This window comes from Loxodonta africana, chromosome 3, assembly GCF_030014295.1.
Source record: "Loxodonta africana isolate mLoxAfr1 chromosome 3, mLoxAfr1.hap2, whole genome shotgun sequence".
In the NCBI taxonomy this organism is placed as follows: Eukaryota; Metazoa; Chordata; class Mammalia; order Proboscidea; family Elephantidae; genus Loxodonta; species Loxodonta africana.
The window spans coordinates 28,983,986-29,006,267 of record NC_087344.1 but is presented as its reverse complement, the minus strand read 5'-3'; the positions used below and the strand labels follow the sequence as shown (position 1 = coordinate 29,006,267).

Here is a 22,282-nt window from a genome sequence, read left to right as displayed (position 1 = left end):
ATAATGAAAGTCATGGATTCAAAAGTGGAAAATAAGCCTGGGCAAGTAGGCAGTGGCTAGAAAACACAGAGTCTTGTATTTTAGCAACAGGATTGATATTTAATTGCAAAATTAATGGAGAATCGATACAATGTTATGGCAGTTGATATCCACTCTCAAGCTTGTACTGTGAGAATGTAGCCCTGGGTTAACATGAGAAATAGAATATTACTGATGTTAAAGCAATAGAGAAATAATGATGGATAGAAATTGGGATGGAGAGGTGGGGAATAAATTGAGGTTAGTGAGGAAGAGAAAAATAAAATATTTTATAAAAATCCTTGATGAAGACCAGAATCGAGACGGCGGATAAGAAGCTCTACTTTCCCATTCTCCCATAGCGGAAAAAAATATATGTCAGAAAATTATAGTACTAGCCTTGTCAGAACGCTGGTGAACAATCAAGGGATAATGGCAGCTAGGTGAAGGCTTGGCAGAGTGGTAGCCAGACTCAGAGGCTGTTCTTGATACTGGCTTGAGCACCACTCCTGTTCCCACTTGACAGTCAGCTTGAAGCAGCCAGCATGTCCCCTGCTTGGGATCTCGGTCCCTGGTTCAGGAATAAGTAGAGGGCACCTTATTAAGACAGTATAGCATCTGAGTGTTTGAATCAGTTGAGCGACTACCTCAAGGGCTAAAGCAAAGTGCTCGTCTCTGTTTTACTATCTTGCAGGTTGCTCAGGGTTGAGGAGGGGGAGGCATAGCCTGACAAACTATAAGGTGAACTGAGGCAACCATGGCCATCTGGGGCAATTTAGTCAAAACCCCAAATAGATAATTTCTTTAGGAAATCGGACCATTTAAAGGCACCGAGTGTGTATAATTCAGACAGCCACTGGCATGCCCAGAGCAAAAAAAATGCCCAGAAAACCATAGATAATCCTAAACTTTCTCACTGGGGGTGGGGGGTTGTCTCTTGGCTCAGTGTAAGACTGATTATGGGCTGCCCAAGCAGAAAGCCATTCTGAAAAGACTGCAAATGTTAAAAAAGTGCAGATCTATCAGGCACAATGAGTCTTGAGCCAACACTTAAGGCAAGAGCTTCTTACTACCTGGATTGCAGAATACGCAGTATATTCATGGAGCCAACACTTTAGTGAAATCTTGATTCCACCACCTTCCTGATGAGAGCAGAAATATCAGCTTCTTTGTTTGGCCTGTTTTTAAGTGTTTTTTTGGAGTCATTACAATACTTGAAGGGCATATTACCCAATCTTTCAACAACTTTTAAGTACATGTTTACAAAGTTTCCACTCAAGGTAATTAGTGGAATTTCTGTTCAAAGAAAAATTCCAGTCAGGTACACTATTTGATACCAGAACTGATCACAATAAACAGACTTTCAAGGTAGAAATATGGGAATTGATATCTCAACGAGATGGATTGACACAGTGGTTGCAAAAATGGACTCGAGTGTAACAGTGGTTATAAAAACAGTGCACGACCGGGCAATGTGTCATTCTGTTGTACATAGGGTCATTATGAATTGGAACCAACTCAACGGCACCTAAAAACACAACATCTCAACTTGTTAGGCTTAAGGACAACAATGTTGTTGCTCCATTGGATAATGGTATTCCGGTAGTCTGTGAAAAAGAGTAGCAAATCTGTTTCACCATGAAGAGTCTGTCTATTGAACAAAGATTTGGCAGACCGGATTACATGATAAAAATATTTTGTTGGAAATCAGAACTCAAGGAATGTGGGGTGGGCTCGGAGAGTTTTTGAGTACAAGAAAGAACTTTCAGAAAAAAAAACATAACAAGCTGAGGATTTTAAGTGATCAGATCATGGCACAATCAAAGAACCAGAAGAATTCCCAGGATTGCAATGAATCAAATCTCTCGTTTCTCAAAACTGCAGCTCAGAGGTGGGTATGACTCAAAAATAGAGTCGTATCCTGTGGGTTGATGAATTACAAGATAAGTTGACTTCACAATCTTGCCAAAAGTCTTAAGTAAAATTCAAGGAATTATATGGCAAGAGACAAATTAGAAAAGTAATGGGTACGAATGAGTCTATCTGGGTAAATCATAATATTCTGATTCTACAGACTACCCAGAAGTTTCAGTGCTATCCTAGACCTTGCCTGAAGCCCTGGAATGACTTCACCTAATGTATATTCGGAGCCCTGGTGGTGCAGTGGTTAAGAGTTCAGCTGCTAACCAAGAGATCAGCAGTTCCAATCCAGCAGCTGCTCCTTGGAAACCCTATGAGGCAGTTCTACTCTGTCCTATAAGGTCGCTATGAGTTGGAATCAACTTCACGGCAATGGGTTAATGCATTTAATGTATATTCACCTGACAAGTGGTTTCCAACGCATCTCATGTCTCATCTCTTCTCTTCTCATTAACTCCAGAATAAGATCTACAGTCAGATCCCAGGATGTCACAGAGAGACAAACACAAAGACTGAATAAGAAAGTGAATGTTAAGGTATCAAAATAATTGCAAGATCTTTCTAAAAACTTGGGGAATATGTCTGAGAATGAATTCTGTAAGTGCCAGTCAATGGAAGAAGAAAAAGTACTAAAGTGAGACGAATATAGTGATTAAAAAAAAAAGTTGCCATTGAGTCTATTCCAACTCATAGTGACCTTATAGGACAGAGTAGAATTGTCCCATAGGATTTCCAAGCCTGTAATCTTTATGGAAGCAGACTGCCATATCTTTCTTCCATGGAGTTGCTGGTGGGTTTGAACCTCTCACCTTCTGGTTAGCAGCTGAGCACTTAACCACTATGCCACTGGGGCTCCTTAATATAGTGATATTAGAAATTACGGGTTTGACATGCCAGTTTGAGCAAATTGGAATAGTTCTAATTTTTTTTTTTTTTATCAGTTTACTGAAGCTTTGATTCACCAGTGGTCTGCTCTAGAAGTTCAGTGCCATAAACTCCTTACTATAATATACATATGACTAAGGAAGACTGAAGAATTGACGCCTTTAAATTGTGATGTTGGAGAAGAATATTGAATATACCACGGACTGCCAAAAAAATGAACAAATATGTCTTGGAAGAAGTACAACCAGAATGTTTCTTAGAAGCAAGGATGGCGAGACTACACCCCACATACTTTGGACAAGTTATCAGGAGGGATCAGTCCCTGGAGAAGAACACCATGCATGGTAAAGCAGAGGGTCAGGGACAAAGAGGAAGACCCTCGATGAGAGGGATTAACACAGTGGCTGCAACAATGGGCTCAAGCATAGCAACAGTCATGAGGATGGAGCAGGACCTGACAGTGTTTCGTTCTGTTGTACATAGGGCTGCTATGAGTTGGAACTGACTCAATGGCACCTGACAACAACAGACTATACAGGAAGGAATTTAAATTGCAAAGAAACAGGGATGTTTTGAAGGATTTATAATAAGTGACTCAGTCACTCACTCCCAAGTATGCTGTAGGAAAAGGTTCAGAGGCCATTACATCCACCAGGACATTAGAAATACATTGTGGGGAGGCTGATAGCTTCTTTGGAAAGCGCTGTAGTGGTTGTCCTCTGTATGACAGAGCTAAAATGGAAGATGCTGAAATTGAAATGGGTGCCTTCTGAGTTCGATGGAGATAATGGCATCCTGAACTGGCATCACTAAACCACCACAGGTTTGGTATTCATGGTTAATGTAACAGACAGCAGGGCCATTTTTTCCAAATAGATTAAACCACAGGGATCTTTTAGAAATGGCCACTTCATCATGATATCTCCATAAATAAACAACATAGGTATTCTATCAACGTCCTATGCAATCTGTGTAACTGAAAATACTCTAGTTCTGGTGAAAAGAAGCTTGACTTGAGTCACCAAAAAGAAATATGTCTCACTTGATTCTCAGACCTGAAACTGTTCACTGACCTAGACCCTTGAACGATGAGTTCAGATACACTTGAAGCTGGCCTATAAAACTGCCACAGATGTATGCCATACGTTTTCCTTCTAACCCTACTCCTAATAGGTCATAAGGGTCATTTTTCCCCAACTCTTTCCATGATATCATGTTGGTAGCTTGAAACTGGTCATGTAAAGTGGAAAATATTACCAATAATCACATTTCTTCCTTCCGTTCTCTCTCTGTGTCTCTTTCTTTCCTTCCTTCCTCTTTTCTAGCTTTCTCTTTCATTCCTTCCTTCTTACCTTCCTTCTTTCCTGCCTTCCTCTCTTTCTTTCTTTTTTTTTAGAGAGGGATTCAATTATTTATCCGAATGTTATTGTTGTTGTTAGGTGCTGTCGAGTCAGTTCTGAATCATAGTGACACTATGTACAACAGAATAAAACACTGCCCGGTCCTGGACCATTCTCAAAATTATTGCTATATTTGTAGCCACTGTGTCAATCAGTCTTGTGGAGGGTCTTCCTCTTTTTTGCTGACTCTCTACCAAGCATGATGTCCTTCTCCAGGAACTGGTCCCTTCTGATAATATGTCCAAAGTACCGAAATGTAGTCTTGTCACCCTTGCTTTTAAGGAGCATTCTGGCTGTACTTCTTCCAAGATAAATCTGTTTGTTCTTCTGGCAGCCCATGGTATAGTCAACATTCTTCACCCACACCATAATTCAAAGGTCAATTCTTCTATGGTCTTTCTTATTCATTCACCAGAATACTAGTGCTCAAACAGACCTGTGGTCTCTTAGTTGGAAAATTGTGAGCTGGTTAAAGAAAATAACCAGACATTTTGAAAATTGGACACTGGCCATGAACTAACACTAATCCCAAAATCTCACTATGGTTTATCAATCAAAGCAGTGGCTTCTGAGGCCAGGTGATAAACGAAGAATTCAGCTTACTTTGTCTCACAAAGTATACAGTAAATCAAAAATTATACCCTCTTATTGTTCCCTAATATCTGGAATGCATAGTTGGAAAAGAGATAGCTGGTAATTGACAGTGTACCCACATCACTGTTATAATCTGTAAGTGATGACAATTATGGTAGGATGTGCCAAGCAGAATCTTCTGAAAGCATTCCTGCCTATCAAAATATTTTTTAATAAGCACCAACACATCCCTGGAGAAATCACAGAAATTAGTGACACCATCCATGTTTGAAGGAACAGAGGTTACAATTTCTATTATATCTTAATTTAATTTATATGTTGGACTGTGCAGAAGAAAAATAAATATTGGAGAGCAAGTGTGGATTGTTGTAATCTTAATCAAGTGGTGACTTCAAATGCTTCTGCTAAATCTGGATGTGATCTTTCTGGCAGCAGCTTCAAAGTCTTTGATATGACAAATGATTTTGCTCCAAAAGTAGATAATAGGAGAGCCATTTGCTTTCATCTGGCAGGGCCAGCTGTATTTTTTCATTCCTCCAGCTCTTCCTACAGTGCTATCAATTCCCAATATTTTGTATTAAATATTTTACTGCTGAAAATTCATGCAGGAGATTGTTTTCTACATTGAACCCAGGGTATAAAACCAGAGAGGTCAAAAATTGTAAAAAGAAACACAGAAGTGGGCATTGCTTATAATGTATCAAAATTAAAGAGACTGAACTCAAGAAATAAGGTAAACTGCAGATTATCTTTCTATGAACAAACAAAATACCATAATTTATGTCTTTATGCTTTTGAGTTCAGTTATTTATAAGTAATTCTCTAATCTTGATACAAATGATCCTATCACGTACAGAATGTTTCTCAGCTGAAAAGATTTCTTAGGGCCTGCTTTATGTCCTTGTTTCTAAGACTGTAGATAAAGGGGTTCAGCATGGGTGTGACCACAGTGTACATCACTGAGGCTATTGCACTTTCCCTGGAGCTTTGGGTAATACCAGAACTAAGATACACCACAACACTTGTACCATAAAATAAAGACACTACTGAAAGGTGAGACCCACAAGTGGAAAATGCTTTATACTTGCCCCCAGCTGATGAAATTCTCAAAACAGAGACTACAATCTTTGAATAAGATAAAAAAATACCAGTGGGTGGAATAACAACCAGGATCGCAGTTGTAAAATACATCACTAAGTCATTGAGGAAGGTGTCAGAACAAGCAAGTTGGACTACCTGATTGAGTTCACAGAAAAAGTGGGGGATTTCCAACTCTGCACAAAATGACAGATGCAAAATCATTAAACCATGTAATAGAGAGTCCAGAACACTCAATACCCAAGATAGCAAAAGCAGAAGGCCACAGAACTTGGGATTCATGATGACAGTGTAGTGGAGGGGGTGACAGATAGCCACGAACCGGTCATAGGCCATCACTGTCAAAAGGAAGTTGTCTAATACTCCAAAGAGCATGAAAAAGTACATCTGGCTGAGGCAGCCTTCATAGGTTATAACTTTACTCTGCATCTGGATGTTCAACAGCATCTTTGGGACAGTGGTGGAGGTGAAACAGATATCTGCAAAAGAGAGGTTAAAGAGGAAGAAGTACATGGGTGTGTGGAGGTGAGAGTCGGTGATAATGGCCAGGATGATGAGCAGGTTCCCAATGAAGATGATCAAATACATGGACAGGAACAGCCCAAAGAGGAAGGGCTGCATTTCAGTCTCTTCTGAGAGTCCCAGTAGGAAGAATTCCGAAACACGTGTATAGTTTCTTGATTCCATGTAGCTGAAAAAAACTGCAGGAAAAAAAACAAGGGCAAGACATATTTACAAAAGCATTGTCAACAATGTAAGAAAAATGTGATTTTTCATATTTTAAATGTTTCCTTAATTCTTATATATTATCTACGGGGCTCTGGTGGCACAGTGGTTGAGAGCTCAGCTGCTAACCAAAAGGTCAGCAGTTAAAGTCCACCAGCTGCTCCTTGGAAACCCTATACGGCAGTTTTACTCTGTTCTTGAGGGTCACTACAGATCTAGTGCCCTATAGCTAAATATTTCAGGGAATCCCAAAGGCTCCATCTTCTTCTTGATCTTGAAACTGACTAGCTGATCTTGCGTCTAATCCCAAATTTTTCCCTAGTTAACGTTTTCCTCTACAAATTCCCTGAGAATTTCTTTTGTTCATTCAATAATTATTCTTGACCAATTATTTTTGTGCCAAGGTTTTTTGAAGTCACTGGGAAACAGTCATGAAATTAATTTAAAAATTATTTATCCTTAAGTTTTATTCTATGGTATATGTGTTTTTGGAGCCCTGGTGGCTCAGTGGTTAAGAGCTCAGCTGCTAACCAAAAGATCAGCAGTACAAATCCACCAGCCACTTCTGGGAAACCCTATGGGGTAGTTCTACTGTGTCCTCTATGAGTTGGACTTGACTCAACTGCAACGGTTTTGGTTTCAGGTTTATATGCGTGTTTAGGGGCAATATAATATCAATAAATCAATAAATGATTTTCAAGTTAAGTAAAATAATGCAGGATATGGACATTATACAGTGAAGAGGAAATCCTTCTTTTGTATAGTTACCTCCGGTAAGTGGCTATTAGGAAGAAAGTATGAAGACAGTGAGGATGTAAGCCAAGAAGATATCAATGAGAAGAGCATTCAGGGCAGAGAAATAGCCACTGCAATGTTCCCAAGACAAGACCATGCCTGACATCATGATGGAACAGCAAGGAGGATGGTGTCACTGGCTAGGGTAACACAATGGGGGTAGATTTTGGAGGTAAGATCAGAGAGGTAACAGGAGGCCACAACATCCTGCTGCTGTGGAAAGCCCTAAGACTTGGGAGCCCACAGTTCAGTTGCTGTTATTTATATTTGTATATTATTGTATATTTTATAGATAATGTATATAAGTTAAACATAATTTATCCCTTCATAAGCTATACTTTCTCCTCTTCAAATTCCATGTCCTTTAAATCCTGTATTTTGGATTGCAGAAGACAGCTTCAGCTTGGGATATCAGATTAACCACTGTCTTCTTCACTGATAAGTTTCCCTATCCCTTCCCCCTCCACACACAAAGAGAGAGAAAGAGACAGAGACAGAGAGAACCATGATTGCAGTATTGCATACTTCAGAATCAGATTGGGCCAGCAGAGGACACCCTACAAGATAAACCAATAAACTCTGTTCTTCTCTGAGGATTTAGATATGAAATTCAGAGATTGTGGGTAGTTTGTCATGGCTGCAGTAATCTCAAGGACCTGACAGCTCTGGGGCAGGGATTGATTTGGTGATCGTCTCCCATGAGCATGGACAGGGAGAAAAAGCCATATACATAGAGGGAGAGAGGAATGAAATAGACATAAAGGGAGAAAAATAGATAAAAGCCTGCATAGAATTTAGAAAAGGTGTAATGGAGAATCAATTTCCTTGGGTGCTGGCAACATTATAGTCTCTAGTTACGTCTCCATGTTGCCCAGAAAATTTAATCATGGAATTACCTAACTAAATATTTTCAACTTTTATGACATAAAAGGATATACAGCCTAATTCCATGAAGATAACTTAAAATATACATCAATAAAAGTGAAAATATCTATAGAAAAATTGACAAAGAATTAAAACAAAAGATTTCCAATTCCTTTTTTCAAAATCCCAAGAGTTTGGGAAATGTTTTGGTAGACATAACAGCTATTTTTAAAAATATTAGTGAAGTGCATGTGAAGTCTACAAAATATTTAAGAAAGAAATAATACTAATTCTGTACAATCTCTTCCAGAATATTGAAACATAGGAAATACTTCCTAATTCACTCTATGAGACCAGCATTACACTATTAGCAAACCTAGATAAAAACATTACATGAAAGGAAAATTACAGACCAATGAACAAAGATACTCATGAACAAAGACACAAAAATCCTAAACAAAATCCTAACAAACCACATCCGATGTGTATGAAAAGATTATACACTATGACTAAGTGGGATTAATTCTATGTATGCATGTTGGTGTAATAGTCAAAAATCAATCAGTGTAACCCACCACACCAGCAGGAAAAGAAGAAAATTCATAGTATCTTATCAACTGATACAGAAAAAGCACATGACAAAATATAATACCCATTCATGATTTAAAAAAAAAAAAAACTCTCAGCAAACTAGGAATAGAAGAGAACTTGCTCAACTTGACAAAGAACATCTATTAAAAAAAAAAAAGTGCAGCTGATATCATATCATATTTAATGGTGAGAAACCTGATGTTTTCTCCAAGATCAGGAGCAAGATAGGGACGTTCTCTCTCATCACTCGTATTCAACATCATACGAGAAGTCCTAGCTAGTTCAATAAAACATAAAAAGAAAATAAGCTGTGTACATTAAGAAATAAAACTGTCTTTGTTCACAGGTGACATGATTGTCTACTTATAAAATCTAATAAATTCAACAAAAAGCTTTTGGAATTAATAAAAAAGTATAGTAAGCTCTCAGGATACAAGAGAAATATGTAAATGTGATTGCTTTACTATATATAAACAATTGGAATTTGAATTTTTTAAAATGCTGTTTATGCTGTTTATAATAAAAAAGAAAATAAAGTACCCCCTAAATAAAATACTTAGTTATAAGTCTAAAATATGTGGAAAGAACAAAACTCTGCTGAAAGAAATCAAGAAGAGCTAAATAAATGCAGAGATAGTCCATGTTTGTGGGTCTGAAGACTAATTGTAGTTAAGAGATCAATTCTTCTCAATTTGATCTATACATTCAATGTAACCCAAATAAAAATCCCAGCAGGCTATTTCATAAATACCCACAAACTCATTATAAAGTTAATATGGAAAGATAAAACCCCTAAAGTAGGTAGCACAATATTAAAGAAGAACAAAGCTGGAAGACTCATACTACCTGATTTCAAAACTCACTGTAAAGCTATAGTAATCAGAACAGTGTAGTACTGGCCAAAGCAGACAGATCAATGGAAGAGAGTAGACAGCCCAGAAATAGATCTACACAAATATAGTCAATTGATCTTTGACAAAGGAGCAAAGGCAATTGGATGGAGAAAGAAGAGTTTTTTCAACAATGCCATACATCCAAACAATTGGGCATTCATAAAGAAAATTAATAAACTTAGACACATTTTACATAAGTCACAAAAATTAACTCAAAATGAATCTTAGACCAAACGGTAAAACTTAAAACTATACAACTCTTAGTAAAACCATAGGAGAAAATTCAGGTGATCTTGAGTTTGGTGATGAGTTTCTAGGTACAACACCAAAGGCACGATACGTGAAGAAAAAAATTGATAAGTGGGCTTTATTAACATTAAAAAAATTCTTCTGCTCTGTGCAAGACACTGTTAAGAGAACCAGAAAGATGAGCCACAGCATGGGAGAAAGTATTTGCAAAACATGTGTCTGATAAAGGACTTGCATACAAAATAAAGAACTCAAAACTCAACAATAAGTGAGCAAACGACTTAACTAAAATATGAGCAAAAGATTTGAACAGACTCCACCCAAGAAGATATACAGATGGCAAATTCACGTATGAAAAGATACTCAACATCCTTAGTCATTCAAGGATCACAAATTAAAACGATGATATATCACCATATACCTATTAGAACGACTAAAATTAAAAACAAAAAACTGACATTACCAATTGTTGGTGAGGATGTGGTAGAGTAATATAAGCCCTCATTCTTTGCTGGTGGAAGTGCAAAACTGTTAAACTAACATGTATACTGCCACTTTGGAAGACAGTTTTTTATAAAACTAAACATAATCTTACCATATGATCCATCAATATTTAACCAACTGATTTGAAAACATATATCCACACAAAAACCTGAAGGTGAATATTTATAGAAGTTTTATTCATCATTGCCAAAAACTAGAAGTAACCAAGAAGATATCCTTCAACAAGAGAATGGATAAACTGTGATACATTTATACAATGGAATATCGTTCCAGGTATAAAGAGAAATGAGTTGTCAGAGCAAAAAATACGTGAATGAATCTTAAATACTTATTGCTAAATTAAACAAGCCAGTCTAATTTAGCAATAAGCCAGCCTAATTTAGCAAAAAAAGGCTGCATATTATATGATTCTAATTCTACAACATCATGGAAAAACAAAACTAGAGAGACAATGAAAATCAGTGGTTGCCAGGGGTTTGGGTGAGGGAAGAGAGGATTGAACAGAGGGAGCATAGGGAATTTTTAGAGTGGTAAAACTATTGTGTATGACACTGTTAATTTTGGACAGATGACATACAGTGCATTGGCAAAACCCATTGAACTTTGCAGAACAAAGGCTGAAGCTTAGTGTATGTAAGTAAAAACAAAAACAAAAAACTAGGAGATCAAGGGAATCCAAGGATGGAAAGTATAATATGACAAAACAATATAAATGCATTATAAGTGTGTGAACCCACCTCACCAAAGGGAGTCAGGTAAAAAGGTATGAACCAAGTAATTTTATAAATGAGTAGAGTGTTTAAAATGAAAGGCAATAGAAAATGTATATAAGCTGATAAAGTTGTATTCCACAAGGTATGGATTAACAATTCTGATACTTCTATACACGTACACTGAAATTGAATAATTAAATAAATGTATGGCATATGGTGGGAACCAGGTTTCTCACTTTTGGTGTGGGAATATACAGATAAGCAAGGAGGAGCCTAGAATTATCTATGTAGAAATAGAGTTAGAAACACGAGTATGAACTCATGTTTAGGTTAATATAGATTCAGATGGTCACATACAGAAATGTTTATAGATATGTGTATATAAACAGATGAGTATACACACATATGTTTGCTTGCTCTGTCAGCTGAGAGGGCATACAGGTGCTATAGCAATAAGCACACCTGGAGCTCATACCTTGTTTTCTAATACCATTCTCCAATAAAAGGAATCGCAGCTCTTTGAAGAAATGATGGATCTAGGTCTGATGAGTCTGGAGCAGCTTGTAGTGTAAAAAGTGATACAGTGTCCAAAAAATCCCATGATGATATAGATATGTCAAAAGGACATAGGAGCCAACTCAAAGAGTTCCTAATGGCCAAAGATGGGACTCTTTGAGCAACTGCATAAGTAAATTAATACTGGATTGGAACCCAAAGTATAAAATAAATATCAATAGCTTCACACAGATATATATAGATAGGTATAGGTATAGATAGATATAGATCATTGAGTTTGGGGCAGGGCTTCGAAACGGTCCATTTTAGTTCTACTCCCTACTGAAAGTTTGCATTTCCAACCAAAATGTACTGAATGAGAATCTACATTTTAACCAGATCCCCAGGATGATTCTTAAGTTTACATAAGAATCATCTGGGGATACATAAGAATCACCTGGGGATCTTGTTAAAACCTAGATTCTGATTCAGTATATCTGGGGGTAGAAATGCAAATTCTCGCAGGGAGTTAAACCAAAATGAACTGGTTCCAAGCCCTTATCGACTATGTTGGTATGGATATATATTGGTGTTGTTAGGTACCGTCAAGTCAGTTCCTACTCATAGTGACCCTATGCACAGCAGAACAAAACAAAGCCCAGTCCTGCACCATCTTCATCATCATTGCTATGCTGGAGCCCATTGTTGTGGTCACTATGTCAAGCCATCTTGTTGAGAGTCTTCCTCGTTTTCACTGATCCTGTACTAAGCATGATGTCCTTCCTGAAGAACTGATACCTCCTGACAACATTCCCAAAGTATGTGAGATGAAGTCTCACCAATCTTGCTTCTAAAGCACATTCTGGGTGTATTTCTTCCAAGACAGATTTTTCCTGGTGACACAGTGGTTAAACAGCCCAGGCTGCTAACCAAAAGTTTGGTAGTTCAAATCCACCAGCTGCTCCTTAGAAACCCTATAGGGCAATTCTACTCTGTCCTATAGGGTTGCTATGAGTCAGAATCGACTCGACAGCAACAGGCTGGGTGTGTGTGTATATATATATATATACATACACAGACACACACACACATACGTACATACGAGTGAGCACCTCCAGCACTGCATCTGTTTGTTAAAATATCTCAATTTATATTCCATCGATTGCTGGAGCCTTGTTTTTCACCAATGCCTTCAGAGCAACTTGGACTTCTTTCTTCAGTATCATCGGTTCCTGATCATATGCCACCTCTTGAAATGATTGGACATTGACTAATTCTTTTTGGTATAATGACTCTGTGTATTCTTTCCATCTTCTTTTGATGCTTCCTGCATCATTTAATATTTTCCCCATGGAATCTTTCACTATTGCAACTCGAGGCTTGAACTTTTTCTTCCATTCTTTCAGCTCGAGAAACACCGAGCCTGTTCTTCCCTCTTGGTTTTCCACCTCCAGCTTTTTGCACGTGTCGTTATAATACATTACTTTGTCTTCTCGAGAGGCCCTTTGAAATCTTCTGTTCAGTTCTTTTACTTCATCAATTCTCCCTTTTGCTTTAGCTGCTCAACGTTCGAGAGCAAGTTTCAGAGTCTCCTCTGACATCCATCATGGTCTCTTCTTTCTTTCCTGTCTTTTCAATGACCTCTTGCTTTCTTCATGTATGGTGTTCTTGATATCATTCCACAACTCGTCTGGTCTTCAGCCAATAGTGTTCAATGTGTCAAATCTAGTCTTCAGATGGTCTCTAAATTCAGGTGGGATGTACTCAAGGTCATATTTTGGCTCTCATGGACTTGCTCTGATTTTCTTCGGTTTCAGCTTGAACTTGCATATGAGCAATTGATGGTCTGTTCCACAGTTGGCCCCTGGCCTTGTTCTGACTGATGATATTGAGCTTTTCCATCATCTCTTTCCACAGATGTAGTCAATTTGATTTCTGTGTGTTCCATCCGGTGAGGTCCACATGTATAGTCGCCGTTTATGTTGGTGTGAGAAATTATTGGCAATAAAGAAGTCAATGGTCTTGCAAAAATTCTATCATTCGATCTCCAGCATTGTTTCTATCACCAAGGCCATATTTTTCAACTACTGATCCTTCTTCTTTGTTTCCAACTTTCCCATTCCAATTGCCAGTAATTATCAATGAATCTTGATTGCATGGTTGATCAATTTCAGAATGCAGCAGCTAAAAAAATCGTCTATTTCTTCATCTTTGGCTCTAGCGGTCGGTGTGTAAATTTGAATAATAGTTGTATTAATATGGAAGACAGCTTCCTGGCCAACTGACTGGAAGAGATCCATATTTATGCCTATTCCCAAGAAAGGTGATCCAACCAAATGTGAAAATTATACAACAATACCATTAATATTACACGCAAGCAAAATTTTGCTGAAGATCATTCAAAAACTGCTGCAGCAGTATATTGACATGGAACTGCCAGAACTTCAGGCCAGTTTCAGAAGAGGACGTGGAACCCGGGATATCATTGCTGATGTCAGATGGATCCTGGCTGAAAGCAGAGAATACCAGAAGGGTGTTTACCTGTGTTTTATTGACTATGCAAAGGCATTCGACTGTGTAGACCATAACAAATTATGGATAACATTGCAAAGAATGGGAATCCCAGAACACTTAATAGTGCTCATGAGGAACCTTTACAAAGATCAAGAGGCAGTTGTTCGGACAGAACAAGGGGATACTGATTGGTTTGAAGTCAGGAAAGGTGTGTGTCAGGGTTATATTCTTTCACCATACCTATTCAATCTGTATGCAGAACAAATAATGCGAAAAGCTGGACTATATGAAGAAGAACGGGGCATTAAGATTGGAGGAAGACTCATTAAGAACCTGCATTATGCAGATGGCACAACCTTGCTTCCTGAATGTGAAGAGGACTTGAAGCACTTACTAATGAAGATCAAAGACCACAGCCTTCAGTATGGATTACACCTCAACATAAAGAAAACAAAAATCCTCACAACTGGACCAATGAGAAACACCATGATAAACGGAGAAAAGACTGAATTTGTCAAGGATTTCATTTTAACTTGGATCCACAATCAATAGCCCTGGAAGCAGCAGTCAAGAAATCAAAAGATGCATTGCATTGGGTAACTCTGCTGCAAAGAACCTCTTTAAAGTGTTGAAGAGCAAAGATGTCACCCTGAAGACTAAGGTGTGCCTGACCCAAGCCATGGTATTTTCGATCACATCATATGCATGTGAAAGCTGGACAATGAATAAGGAAGACCGAAGAAGAATTGACTCCTTTGAATTGTGGTGTTGGTGAAGAATATTGAATATACCGTGAACTGCGAAAAGAACGAACAAATCTGTCTTAGGAGAAGTACAACCAGAATGCTCCTTAGAAGCAAGGATGGTGAGACTGTGTCTTACATACTTTGGACATGTTGTCAGGAGGGATCAGTCCCTGGAGAAGGACATCATGCTTGGCAGAGTACAGGGTCAGCGGAAAAGAGGAAGACCCTCAACAAGGTGGATTGACACAGTGGTTGCAGCAATGAGCTCAAGCATAACACCGATTGTAAGGATGGCTCAGGACCAGGCAGTGTTTCGTTCTGTTGTGCATAGGGTCCCTATGAGTTGGAACCAACTCGATGGCACCTAACAACAACAACATACATACATATGTACATACATACATACGTATATGCAGACATGCATGTATGTATGCACATATATGTATGTTTGTGTACATATATAATTGAATAAATAAGTGAATCAGGAGAAATCTCTTCTGCAGAATTTCCATAATTTATGTAGATATTCTTCCCTCAAGAATGTGGAGCATAACTCCCCACTCCTCTAGTGTGGGCTGCACAAAGTGACTTTTTTACAGCATGGGAAGGAGGGAAAATAATAACTTTACAGGGTAGAGACCTGCCAAACACTTTCTCAGCCTGGCTATCAAGGCCAGCTTCAACAGTTATAGGTCAGGTTGATTGTATGCATCCTTGTTATGATGTGATGAAAATGGTACTTCCTTTGTGGTTGTCATAGATTGAATTATGTCTCCCAAAATATATGTGTATCAACTTGGTTAGGCTATGATTCCCTGTGTCCTCCATTTTGTGATTGTAATTTTTTGTTGAGAGTTTTTGGGTGGGATTGTAACACCACCCTCACTCAAGTCACCTCCCAGATCCAAGGCAAAGGGAGTTTCCCTGGGGTGTGGCCTGCACCACCTGTTATCTCTCAAGAGATAAAAAGAAAGGGAAGCAAGCAGAGAGTGGGGAACTCAAGCCACCAAGAAAGCAGCACCAAAAGCAGAGTGCATCCTTTGGACCTGGGGTCCCTGTTCCTGAGAAACTCCTCGACCATGGGAAGACTGAGGACAAGAACATTCTTCCAGAAACTACAGGGAGATTAAGCCTTCCCCTGGAGCTGATGCCTTGAATTTGGACTTTTAGCCTACTTTGCTGTGAGGAAATAAATTTCTCTTTGTTAAAGCCATACACTTGTGGTACTTCTGTTATGGCAGCACTAGATGACTAAGATAGTCGTCTTCTTCCCAAACATACAACCCTAGTCTAATCATGAGAAAAACATCAGACAAATCCCAATGGAAGGATATTTTATAAAATACCTGACCAGTACTCCTCAAAATTATCAAAGTCATCAAAAACAAGAAAAGTCTGAGAATCTGTCACAGCAAAGCGGAGCACAAAGAGAGATGCCCACTAAATGTAATGATGGAATCTGGGGGGTAAATTCCATCATTCTGGGGGGTAGCTATTAGTAATAGGGAAAGCTGGGTGTGGTCTTATGGAAACTGTCTCTACCATCTTCACAGTTTTTCAGTAAATTTAAAACTGTTCCAATATTAAAGTTTATTAAAACGTAAAATACTAATCAAATGCAAAAGTCACAGACACAGTGAGTTCTGAGCTTGATTCCAGACTCCACTACAAGCCTTGGACAAGCAATATCACTGCTGAAAGTCCCACATTTTTAATCCCTAAAAATGAGAATAATGATACCAACTTTACAGAGTTATTAAAAGATTTAAATAAAATAATGAATATAAAATATTCAGCATATGCCTAGTATTAAACAGCAAATTTTTTGATACGTTATGTTTCAACTCCTCACAGATTTATTCCCCCACCTCTGCACCCCCCACTTTCTCTGTGCCATTTCCATTTCTTATTAACTCTCTGGCTTTGACAGCAGCAATAGCCTATTCCTCACATTGACCGGGGTGACCTTTCTACAGGGTGACCCTGATTGTAGACATCCTCTGCCATAAACTCTGCACTAACTCTCCACTAATTTGGAAATTAATTATCAATCCTGGAGAAGTCAGCACAACTTGACCAAGACAAAGTCACAGAAGCTTCATAAACACTTCCAAACTCCCTAAGGGACCAAATTACTGGGCTGAAGACTGGAGACCATGGTCTCGGGGAACATATAGCTCAATTGTTATAACAGTTTATAAAGGAAATGTTCTACGTCCTACTTTGGTGAGTAGTGTCTGCGTTCTTAAAAGCTTGTGAGTGGCCATCTAAGATATTCCACTGGTACCACCCCATCTGGAGCAAGGGAGAATGAAGAAAACCAAAGACACAAGGGAAAGATCAGTCTAAAGGACTGATGGAAATGGACCACAACTACCACAGCCTCCTCTAGACTGAGTCCAGCACAAGTACGTGGTGCCCAGCTACCACCACCAACGGCTCTGACAGAGATCGCAATAGAGGGTCCTGGACAGAGCTGGAGAAAAAAGTAGAACAAAATTCAAACTCACAAAAAAGACCAAACTGGGGTTTCTCCAGTCTCTGTCACAGCAGTAAATTTGGACATCCTTTTAACTCAGTACTGAAGTCACTCCTCAGGTTCACCCTTCATGCAGAGATTAGACAGGCCCATAAAACAAACAATAATACGCATAGCTCAACCACGTATACGAGTCTAAACGGGCACACCAGCCCAGGGGCAAGGACGAGAAGGCCGGAGCGGACAAGAAAGCTAGATGGATGGAAATGGGAAAGCCAAGGTCAAGAAGGGGAGCTTGTTGACACTTCATGGAATTGGCAATCAATGTCACAAAACAATATGCGTAGTAACTGTTTAATTAGAAACTAATTTTCTCTGTAAACCTTTATCTAAAGCACAATAAAAATAAAAAATTATCCATCCTCTAGCAAAAATGTAAGGCTCTGAGTTATATAGTTGCTGTCTACCTGACCAGGTAGATGTTTTAGATTTCACCACCTGCCCTCATTGTTTTCCAGTTATTAGATATTATTTGTAATTTCCTAAGCACACCTCACAGTTTAATTAGTACCTATGTTTACTCCCCTGCTGCTTCTTCCTGGAGTGCTCCTACCCCTTCTCCACCTGGAAAAACTCCAACTTCTCCTTCAAGGCTTAACACAATTATAAGCTTCTCTGTGAAACCTCCACTAACCTCCAAAGGAAAAATCAGGGACTTTAACTTGGCAGAACTTTCCATTATTAAGCTTTCTTGTTTTCCCTGGTGATGTCCCTAAAGTTACTAAAAATAAAGTGAGTCCCACACACCATACCATATTCCCTAGTACCTGTGAAGAAAAGCTATCTGTATTGCTGGCCCAGATATTATCAAGGGAACCACTTGAGTTCACTGATGCAGTTTCTTCCTCTGACAATTGAGGAAGTTGGAAGCACAATCTCAAGGGAGGGCAGGGAGGTGGAATTGCTCATGAGACTTCTGGAGGATATGGTCGTGTTTTCTCATCACCTGAGATTAATTACCTGGACTTGAGAGGGTGTAGAGGAAGTATTTACAATCTCTGTGAGTTTAGGGGCTGAATTCCCATGAGCCTCATTAATGAAGTATTTTTTGAACCTTCTACTACCTGAGAGGCTTAGTTGAACTAAGAGAGAAAAATAGACTGCAAACTTGTGCCAGTTTTGACCCTTGGGAGACAGCTTTGCAGCTCCATGTACGTCTTTTATCCCATTGGACTCCTTCCTCCCAGGAGGAGGCCACTTTCTTAAGGTGTGTCTATAGTGTTGCAGAGTCCATAATGATGGTCTCACCCCAGAATCTGGATTCCGAGTACACTAAAACATCTTTATTATCTGATCTGTCTCTCCTGGTATTGGCTCTCAATCATAAGACCTCCCTGTATTAACTATATTTTCTAGCTTCTGTAATATGACGTTTTAACATCCACACTCTAAGGACAGACACAAATTGAAAATAAGAGATTTTAATTCTCTCTGCTGAAAATTGAGAGAATTAAGTCTGTTCCTTCAAATTCACTTTAGATAGCTTGTAATAGTAAATTTTTTCTCTGTCTCTGAAAAGAATGTAAATCAAGGATGTTTCCTCAAGGATCTGGGAGCCATCTCTTTTCAAATGTAATCATCAAGAGAGATCACATCTCTGCCTTCCATTTTCCTAGAAGGAGATTAGCATAACTAGGTATCTGGAGTTAAAAAAAAAAAAATACTGGAAAATTAGCAATTTCACCTTTTTTTTTCCAGTTACATTTGCATTTTTTATTGCGCTTTAGGTGAAAGTTTACAACTCAAGTTAATTTCTCATATAAAAATGTATACACACATTGTTTTGTGACATTAGTTGCAATCCCCACAATGTGACAGCACATTCCCTCTTTCCACCCCGGGTTACCTGTGTTCTTTCAGCCAGTCCCTGTCCCTGTCCCTTTCTGCCTTCTCATTCTGCCTCCAGAGAGGAGCCACCCATTTGCTCTTGTGTATTTGGTTGAACTAAGAAGCACACTCCTCACGTGTATTGTTTTTTGTTTTACAGCCCTGTCTAATCTTTGTCTGAAGAGTGGGCGTTGGGAATGGTTTCAGTTCTGGGTTAACAGAGCATCCAGGGGCCATAATTTCAGGGATTCCTCTGGTTTCTGTCAGACCATTAAGCCCGATGTTTTTACCTTAATTTGAGTTCTGCTCCACAAGTTTCTCCCACTCCATCTGGAACTCTGTTGTGTTCCCTGTCAGGATGGTAATTGGTAGTAGCCAGGCACCATCTAGCTCTTCTGGTCTTAGGCTGGTGGAGTCTCTGGTTTATGTGCCCGTTAGTCTCTTGGGCTAATACTTTCCTTGTGTCTTTGGTTTTCTTCATTCTCCTTTGCTCCAAGTGGGATGGGACCAATTAATGCATCTCAGATGGCTGCTCGCAAGCTTTTAAGACCCCAGACCCCAAAGTGGGATGCAGAACACTTTCTTAATAAACTTTGTCATGCCAATTGACCTAGATGTCCTCCAAAATTATGGTCTCCAGGCCCCAGGCCCAGCTACTCTGTCCCTCAAAGTGTTTGAATGTGTCCAGGAAACTTCATAGCTTTTGCTTTGGTCCAGTTGTGCTGGCTTCCCGTGTATTGTGTATTGTCCTTCCCTTCACCTAAAATAATTCTTGTCTACTATCTAGTTAGTGAGTTCCTCTCCCCCTCCCTCCTCACCCTGGTAACCATCAAAGAATGCTTTTTTCTGTGTTTAAACTTTTTCTTGAGTTCTTATAATAGTGGTCTCATACAATATTTGTCCTTTTGTGACTGACTAATTTCACTCAGCATAATGCCCTTCAGATTCATCCATGTCGTGAGATATTTCATGGAGTCATCACTGTTCTTCATCATTTCACAGTATTACATTGTGTGTATGTACCATAATTTATCCATTCATCTGTTGATGGGCACCTAGGTTATTTGCATCTTCTTGTTATTGTGAACAGTGCTGCAATGAATATGGGTACACATATGTCTATTCATGTGATGACTCTTATTTCTGTAGGATATATTCCTAGAAGTAGGATTGCTGGATCATATGGTACTTCTATTTCTAGTTTCTTAAAGAAGCTCCAAATCATTTTCCAAAGTGGTTATAACATTTTACTTTCCCACCTGCAGTGTGTAAGTGTTCTAATCTCTCCACAACCTCTTCTACATTTATTATTTTTTGTTTTTGAATTAGTGCCAGCCTTTTTGGGGTGAGACAGTATCTCATCGTAGCTTCATTTTGCATTTCTTTAATGGCTAATGATCATGAGCATTGATACATATGTCTGTAGCAATTTCATCTTAAACATGAATGTAATGACTTGTAGACACTCAGCTATATAAAGGATAAAATTCCTTCTGTCTGTCTATTTAATGAATTGCCTGTGACACATCACATTCTGGTTTAATGCTTATTCAATAATAAAACTTCTCTTTCTCTTCTATTTTTAGTGGAGAGGTTTTCTGGATGCTGACTGCAGCCCTCCAAGGTCAATTAGGACACACTGGAATATGAGTAGAGCAAAGGGGAACCACCAGGGGTCTGTTTTTGTTAGCTGCAGTTGAGTCATCCCTGACCCCATGCACAATGGGACTGGCCATTGTGATCCATTGAATTTTCACTGGTTGATTTTCAGAAGTAGCTCACCAGGCCCTTCTTCCTAGTCCCACTTAGTCTGGAAGCTCTGCTGAGACCTATTCAACATCATAACAACATGTAAGCCTCCACTGACAGAGAGTGATGGCTGCACACCAGGTGCATTGGTTGGAGATCAGTATGGGTGTTCTGCACATAAAGTGAGAATTCTACCATTTCACTATCACTGCCCCCACTGGGGGTCCACCCAGTGAATATTCAACTGGTAAAGATGATCTGGATCAGGCAAGAGACAGACACTGCAAGCCATAAGTTTACTCAACTAGATATTTAGTCTATTTTAAGGGATTTTGCACAAAAGTGTAATGAGAAAGGGGCAAATTGGCTATTGTGGATGTTCACTATAGGATCTGAACTATGAAACCTGGGCATTAGGATATTATAAGATTTAATACTTTATCTGAACTATGTTTTAGACTTCTTCCGACACCGCTCCTTTCAATGAATGAGGGTGCTGCACTGTTACTTCCAGGTGGGGGTAAAGTCCAGTTCCCCCACTAGGCCTTTGTTGACAGCTAGAGGGCATTCTTTAGCTGGGTGAATGTGGGAGTTCAGATTCCCCCTTTATCTTTGCTAATACTACTCTGGCTGAGAGGGAGAGGGGATCCTCATTCCTGCACCCACGTGGTTTTTATTACAATGAATGAGGCAGGGTGTCCATGTTACTGCTGAACAGTGATGAAAATTTTTACTTTGCACTAAAATTCCTCTGACACCACATCAGTTGAGAGACGAAGGGTATCTCATTACTACCTACCAGGCATAATTTTGCTTGAGCATAGTTATAAAAAAAACCAAACCCATTGCCATCGAGTTGATTCCATTTCATAGCGACTGTATAGGACAGTGTAGAACTGCCCCATATGGTTTCCAAGGAGCACCTGCTAGATTCCAACTGTTGACTTTTTGGTTAGCAGCCATGGCACTTAACCACTAAACCACCACGGTTTGCAAGCATAGTTACAGCCACCTAAAATATTTTTATTGATTTATCGACAGTCTATTGCCTCACCCTCACACTGGAATGCAACATCCTTCAGAGCATGCATTTATCTTTTGTCATAAACTTGAAGTTTATTCCTTGATACCTTGAATAGGATTTTGTACATATTTAGTATTC

At 39.0% G+C, this 22,282-nt stretch overlaps 1 protein-coding gene across 2 annotated transcripts; it reads right to left on the bottom strand.

The window, feature by feature from the left end:
* Positions 1–1,955: 1,955 nt before the first annotated feature.
* LOC100670907 (olfactory receptor 7A10-like) lies at positions 1,956–6,651 on the bottom strand. 2 transcript variants are annotated; one of them, XM_023552306.2, is made up of 2 exons: positions 5,710–6,651; positions 1,956–2,117 (listed from the first exon to the last, which is right to left on the bottom strand). In XM_023552306.2, exons 1-2 carry the CDS (start codon positions 6,600–6,602, stop codon positions 2,087–2,089), a joined length of 924 nt encoding a protein of 307 aa, XP_023408074.2. In that variant the 5' UTR covers positions 6,603–6,651; the 3' UTR covers positions 1,956–2,086. The 2 variants fall into 2 exon arrangements, with proteins under 2 accessions (XP_023408074.2, XP_003413367.2); XM_003413319.3 differs by lacking the exon at positions 1,956–2,117 and having other exon boundaries at positions 5,682–6,651.
* Positions 6,652–22,282: the final 15,631 nt, after the last annotated feature.

Excerpts from the sequence above, each read along its gene's own strand:
- LOC100670907 (XM_023552306.2), bottom strand. The coding sequence starts at position 6,602 with ATGGAATCAAGAAACTATACACGTGTTTCGGAATTCTTCCTACTGGGA. Across the intron at positions 2,118-5,709 it reads CTTAGAAACAAGGACATAAA|GATAGCACTGAAACTTCTGG; the intron begins GCAGGCCCTAAG and ends GGCAAGGTCTAG.